We start from the raw sequence: 6,917 nt of genomic DNA, 5'->3' as shown, positions 1-6,917 counted from the left end.
ATGGACCAGGGAGCACCTCTGAAGGACATCTCAATAGATATGGAGATAAGTGAGGAGGAGGAGGAGGTGTCTTCACTCTTGGAGCAGCGTGAAATTCATCCAAAAGATACTCCTGGTGTTACAGAGGTGCAAACAAAAGGACAGGATTCATTGGCTGCTCACAGTAACACAAAGGCTCTCATCAAGGACAGGGACCCAAAGGGAATCAACAAGTGTCTTAAGGTGAGTCATACAATCAACACAGTGCAGACTAATGGCCTGCTGCTCTTTTCAGGCTTACATTTATATGTAGGCTACACTAAATGAGAGGTTCTGCAGACTGATGGTGGTCCCATTTAGACCTTTTTTCTTTGTATGTATGTATATATATATATATATATATATATATATATATAGATAGATAGATATACACATACACAATAGGGTTTTGAAAATAAGTTTGTACATCAGTTTGTTGTACCATATACAGTATTGAATCTTGACTTAAAGTTATTGAATATTTCCATTCTAATAAAATTGCAATAGGTGGATACCTTATTCAAAGTATAGCCGCTCAGATGTAAACAACAGCATGGATTGCACGGTTAATGTACTACTGAATATGTTGTTCTGCTAATTTATGCTGTCTAAACCATGGAAAAAAACGTATGGAAACTGCTAAATCATACAGCGAAGGACTTAGTAAGCAGGAAAGGGCACAATATTTTGACAAACTAAAGTTAATAGGTTGTAAAGATATGCACAAGCAGTATTAAATAAGATATTAGCCTAATATTTCACCTACCTGACTAGAAATGATGAGAACAAACATGAATGTTGTCAAGGTTCCTGCCTGGAAATCCTGGTTCAGTTTGGCCAACCATAAACGCCTTTTGTTCCTCAGAGAGTTTTTTGCACTCTTCTCCTTGATATGTTATTACTTTCGCCAGATGTTTTCCTGGTCCGACTGATTTTTTCATTTTCAACAGAAATAATCAGCAAGATATGCAAGTTTTGTTCGGTTCACTGGCATCATTTACGTTCAGTGCTGGCAATATAGCCAATTGCTGACACATCGTGAAAACACCCTAGAGGGAAATAAGAAGAATAACAATGTGCAGTAAATGTTACAACTGTTTGCACTGTTGTTCATAACTAAGATAATTTATTACAATAATATGGTAATACACACCAATTTGCAATATCAAGCAGAAAAAAATAGCTGTTTTGTATACAGCTAAAATATCTGGACGTGGATGAGACCAGAAGCCAGACCAATAAAATTTACAAATTTTCTTACGGGGAAAAAATAATGTAGATAAAACGCATCCCTGCTGAAAAACAAACAAACAAAACAAACACAAAAATTCGAATGGTTTCCACTACAAATATTTCCACTATTAATTATTAAAACCATTAAAAAATGGTCACCTTAACTTTTGGGACATATTCCATTAGAATTTAATGGTTTTAACAAGCCACCAATAGAATAGTTTCCATTAAAACCATTACAATTCCCATTATAACCAGTAAAACCACTGCGAATTCTGTGATGGTTTCTATTGTTTCTTTAAGCAGGGATGTGACAACTTGCCCCAATATAAATGGGACAACTTGTGTCAATTTGAAATGATGAAAAGTACTATTCTATTACTTTGCCTACACATAAATTTCCTAGAACAGTTCAAATCTATCGTAATTCATACGTGACCTTTACCTGAATGTACTTAAGTATTGCTGTTTCTTAAGAGGTGAGTTGCATTTGAATCGACGGTAAACAAATAGCCTAGCGGGCTATAAGTTAGTAATGCTACACTGCCCTCTTATGTTAAATAACAGTACTGCAGGACTTACAACGACAAAAGCACAGATTTTAATTCACTTAGAGTAACGTTATCATGAAGTTTGTGAGATGAGTAATAGGTCTAAAGCTATGGCGGCCTAAAAAATAGCTTTCCTGGTGATGTGTCTCCTCAGGTGACCTTCGAGGATGTGATAGCGGAACCGGCTTCAGCGAGGAGCTTTGATAAGGTGTGGCTTTGGAGTCATGCTCTGTTTGAGGTGTCCCGACTGTGGTTTTACCGCATCGTTTCTCTGCTGCTCGCAGTGCCAATGGCTCTGGCTGCAGGCCTTCTCTTTGCTGTCCTCAGCTGTCTACATATTTGGTGAGTCACGTGTGAATGAACAGTAAATCCCAATAAAGCAACAATGTGACAAAAATCAACCCGCAAAAAAACTAGTTATAACATTACACAACAACCAGTCAAAAGTATTTGAACAGTAAGATTTTCAATGTTTTTTTAAAGTCTCTTCTGCTCACCAAGCCTGCATTTATTTGAGCCAAAATACATCAAAAGCAGTAATTTTGTGAAATATTTGTACTATTTAAAATAACTCCTTTTTATTTGAATATATTTTAAAATATAATTCATTCCTGTGATCAAAGCTACATTTTCAGCATCATTACTCTAGTCTTCAATGTCACAAGGTCCTTCAGAAATCATTCTAATATGCTGATTTGCTGTTCAAGAAACTTTTTATTATTATTGTTGTTATTAATATTTAAAACAGTTGAATATTTTTTTTTCAGGATTCTTTAAAGAATAGAAAGATCCAAACATGTAACATTATACACTATACCATTCAAAAGCTTGGAGTCAGGAAGAAACTATAGAAATTAATACTTTAAGCAGCAAATCAGAATATTAGAATGATTTCTGAGGGATTATGTGACTGGAGTAATAATGCTAAAATTCAGCTATGAAATCACAGGAATAAATTACATTTTGAAATATTTTCAAATAGAAAACAGTTATTTTAAATAGTGAAATATTTCACAGTTTTACTGCTTTTGCTGTGCTTTGGATCAAATAAATGCAGGCTTGGTGAGCAGAAGAAACTTCTTTAAAAAACATTTAAAAACTTTTGACTGGGAGTGTATACTATATAGCGTAACAATCGATAGCATGAACTTGCAATAAACAATACTTTTATAGTATTTATTATGCTTATATAATCCTAATTTCTTCATGTAGTATTATTATTATTATTACTGAAAAGTGTCAACACTAAATATTTATATTTAAATAAATAAACCATAATATTTTTGATAGTTTATGAGCTCATGTTAATGTAAAACCTCATTGTTAAGTGTTGCCTGAAAATAACACAGATAAACACAGCATTTTGATCAATAGTCACTATAGTAACATTTCCGCTCTTGTCTTTTAACCCTGTCAAAAATTAAACCTCTATAACAGCTTTCAGAGTGTGTGTTGTTTTTCCATTGTGGAACCTGTTCTAATTACACTAGTCACTGTTTTGTTTAAAAAGTTTAAGGACATTAGCACACTTACACCAATGACAGAGCAGATGGGAGATCCCGTCAAGATTAGATCATTTGAGGTGACTGCTATACCTCCCTCTGCGATTTCGCATAGACAAAGCTGGTACATTCTCTGTTAATTTTAATTCGAAGCATGTGGGTCTGGGTTTAGAGCCATGTGGAACATCACATATGATGTCATTTTTCCAGGGTCAGTAATTGCCAAGTGCACTTAAAATTGCATGGTTTGTCAAGTAAATCAATATGTTTGCCATAAAGGCTTATCTGACACCAAAGCACAGCCAAGGAAATGTAGTCAGCTGTGTAAAAATCTGGACTGAATTCTATAAGAAGACCAGAAAGCTAATGATGACTTTTCTGCCTTCTCTCATTTTTCAGGCTGATAGTTCCCAGCGTGCAGCTCTTGGTCATAAACCTGCACTGGATAAAGGTGGCCTGGCATATTGTGCTGGATATTGTAATCTCCCCCTTCTTCAGAAGTTTTGGGAAGTGCTGTGGATTCATTAGAATCAGTTTGGACAAATATTAACGGAATTTTAGAACTTAAGAATCAGCTTTGAAAGGCAAGGGAATTCTGAATATTACATTATGTACATCATGTAAATGTCTCTTCAGTTTCATTTGGCTTTGATGTTCCAAACCCTTAAAACCTTCATTCATCTCCAGAACACAAATTAAGAAATTTTTGATGAAATCCAAGAGCTTTCTGACCCTGCATAGACAGCAATGCAACTGAAACGTTCCCAGGCCCAGAATAATAGTAAGGACATCGTTAAAATAGTCCATGTGACATCAGTGGTTCAACTGTAATGTTAGAAACTATGATACAGTTGAGGTCAAAAGTTTACATCCCCCTTTCAGAATCTTCAAAATGTTCATTATTTTACCAAAATAAGAGGGATCATACTGACCTGAATAAGATATCTCACATAAAATGTTTACATATAGTCCACAAGAGAAAATAATAGTTGAATTCAAAACGTTCAAAAGTTTACATCCCCTTGATTCTTAATACTGTGTTATTACCTGAATGATTCACAGCTGTGTTTTTTTTTTTGTTTAGTGATAGTTGTTGATGAGTTCCTTATTTGTCCTGAACAGTTAAACCGCCTGCATTTCTTTAGGAAAAAATCCTTCAGGTCCCACAAATTCTTTGGTTTTCCAGCATTTTTGTGTATTTGAACCCTTTCCAACAATGACTGTATGATTTTGAGATCCATCTTCACACTAAGGACAACTAAGGGACTCAGTTATGCAACTATTACAGAAGATTCAACACTTACTGATGCTCCAGAAGGAAAAACAATGCATTAAAAACTCAGGGTAACTTTAACTTATTTAGTCTTCTGGGAAACATGTAAGTATCTTCTGTAGCCTCTGAACTAAACTGAACTACTAAATACATTTTTTTTTTTTTTGATATTTAGGCAAAATAAGAAAAATGTACACATCTCCATTCTGTTCAAAAGTTTTCACCCCCGGCTCTTAATGCATGGTTTTTCCATCTGAAGCACCATTAAGTGTTTGAACCTTCTGTAATAGTTGCATATGAGTCCCTCAGTTGTTCTCACTGTGAAAAGATCAATCTTATACAGTCACTGTTTTTGTGGGACCTGAAAGATTTTTCTGAAGAACAGTGGACAGTTGAAGTATTCAGGACAAACAAGGGACTTATGAACGACTATCACTAAACAAAAAGACACAGGTGTGGATCATTCAGGTAATAACACAGTATTAAGAATCAAGGGGTTGTAAACTTTTGAACAGGGTCATTTTTTTCATAAATTCAACTATTATTTTCTCTTTTGGACTATTTAAAATGTGAAATATCGTATTCAGGTTAGTACTAAATAAACAATATCATGCATTTTGTATGATCTCTCTTATTTTGGTAAAATAATTAACATTTTGGAGATTCTGAAAGGGGGATGTAAACTTTTGACCTCAATTGTAATACTTTTTGTGCACAAAGAAAACAAAAATAATGACTTTAATCAATCATTTAAAAGTTGTATTGCTTTCTACGCAGGGTCACAAAAGCTCTCGGGTTTCTTTAAAAATACCTTAATTTGTGTTTGGAAGATGAACGAAGGATCTTTTGGGTGAACTATTCCTTTTAGTAGACCAATGACTAATGGCTAGGCACAAAATAAAGAGAGCATGTAAACATACACATTTATAGATGACAAATTGTCACTAGGGGTGAAAATGGGATGAATAATATTGTGAGCATGTGTGCTTTGATTGACAGTTACATGGCTAAAGGAAGACTGTCATTTTCTGTGCTGGCCTTTTTAAACAGATACACGATCAGTCTCGAAAAGGCACATTTGCATACCAATGATGCTTGCATCCATTCCATCTACTTTCTTTGTCACCTTTTTAATACAAGTCATCATTTGTACTATACACTTTATGAGATATTATGTATAAAGATGAGCCGGTGCAATTCCTAGGTTCACACTTGAGACACTGAAATTGCTGGAAGAGGTGATAAATGAGCATTGCCGACATTCCTCCAAGCATTAAAGAATGAATAAAATAAAAACAGTATGTCTCATGAGGAAAAAGCTATTGGTGTATAATCTCATCCTCATGCTAGGTTTCATCTAATCACCTGCTTTAAAAAACAGTGGTGATTATTCAGTGGCTGCTGAAAACAAATACTTTTAACTGGATCTTTTCAAGCATGAGGTTTGCATATCAGTACAGCAGCCAGCTTCTAATTTTGGCTCGCGTGTTTAAATATTCTTCCGCTTCAAATTTCACTCTGGATTTAAATGAGCGCTTGTTAATGTAGTCAAGAGAAGAGCTGCCTGTGGATCTATGCTAAGTAAAGACAAGAATAGTTCACTCCCCACTGTTATAAACGGTCCCACTGATATAAACAGTAGACAGGCATGTCTGGGTGGGGTATTTTTGTGCCTCTCTCCCTCAGGACCTGAACCCATCCCATCTCACAGAACACTGAGAATATTTCTCTAATTAGAAGAAAGACATGCCACACACACCTCTGGCACATTTACAGCCCACTGCTCCTATTTTTGACACATCTGAGTAAAGAATGTTCAAAACCCCTTTTTATTATCTTCTAGTAGTGTCATTCATTATAAAGAGAGTTGATATAAAAATGAAAAGGGATGCATAGCACTTGCAGAATTACTCAAAAGCTGAAACTGTTACATAATCAGTGATTATTAAATTAAAAATAGTAATAATTTTAGCAGCAAAACGTAAGCTATTCATGTAAATGAAAACACAAAAATATGAAATAGTCTTGTATCTTTCTGTCTTACTTTTAGCAGGACAATATACTATTTGTTTCATTCTTTTCCCGTATTTTATTTTAGCAGAATAATATATTTGTTCTATTGTTTTCCCATCCTTTAGATTTTATTTTATTTTATTTTATTTTGAAATAGTGACTAATGAATAAGAAAGAAGGATCTTAATCACAGAACATAATAGACATATTTCTGTATTTAGCAGGACAATATACTATTCATTTCATTCTTTTCCCATCATTTTTTTTTTTTGAAATAGTGACTAATGAATAAGAAATAAGGATCTCAATCCCAGAACATAACAGACA

At 34.4% G+C, this 6,917-nt stretch overlaps 1 protein-coding gene across 1 annotated transcript; it reads left to right on the top strand.

The window, feature by feature from the left end:
- Positions 1-3,854, top strand: LOC141347576 (caveolin-2-like). Its single transcript, XM_073852570.1, has 3 exons — positions 1-222; positions 1,957-2,144; positions 3,704-3,854. Exons 1-3 carry the CDS (start codon positions 1-3, stop codon positions 3,852-3,854), a joined length of 561 nt encoding a protein of 186 aa, XP_073708671.1.
- Positions 3,855-6,917: the final 3,063 nt, after the last annotated feature.

Source organism: Garra rufa, chromosome 12 (assembly GCF_049309525.1).
Source record: "Garra rufa chromosome 12, GarRuf1.0, whole genome shotgun sequence".
NCBI lineage: Eukaryota > Metazoa > Chordata > Actinopteri > Cypriniformes > Cyprinidae > Garra > Garra rufa.
This window is presented reverse-complemented; position numbering and strand designations above follow the sequence as displayed.

What these genes read in the sequence shown, in the direction of transcription:
- LOC141347576 (XM_073852570.1), top strand. Translation starts at nt 1, where the DNA reads ATGGACCAGGGAGCACCTCTGAAGGACATCTCAATAGATATGGAGATA. An exon ending in GAATCAACAAGTGTCTTAAG is followed by an intron (nt 223 to 1,956) that starts GTGAGTCATACA and finishes GTGTCTCCTCAG; the next exon opens with GTGACCTTCGAGGATGTGAT. An exon ending in CTCAGCTGTCTACATATTTG is followed by an intron (nt 2,145 to 3,703) that starts GTGAGTCACGTG and finishes CTCATTTTTCAG; the next exon opens with GCTGATAGTTCCCAGCGTGC.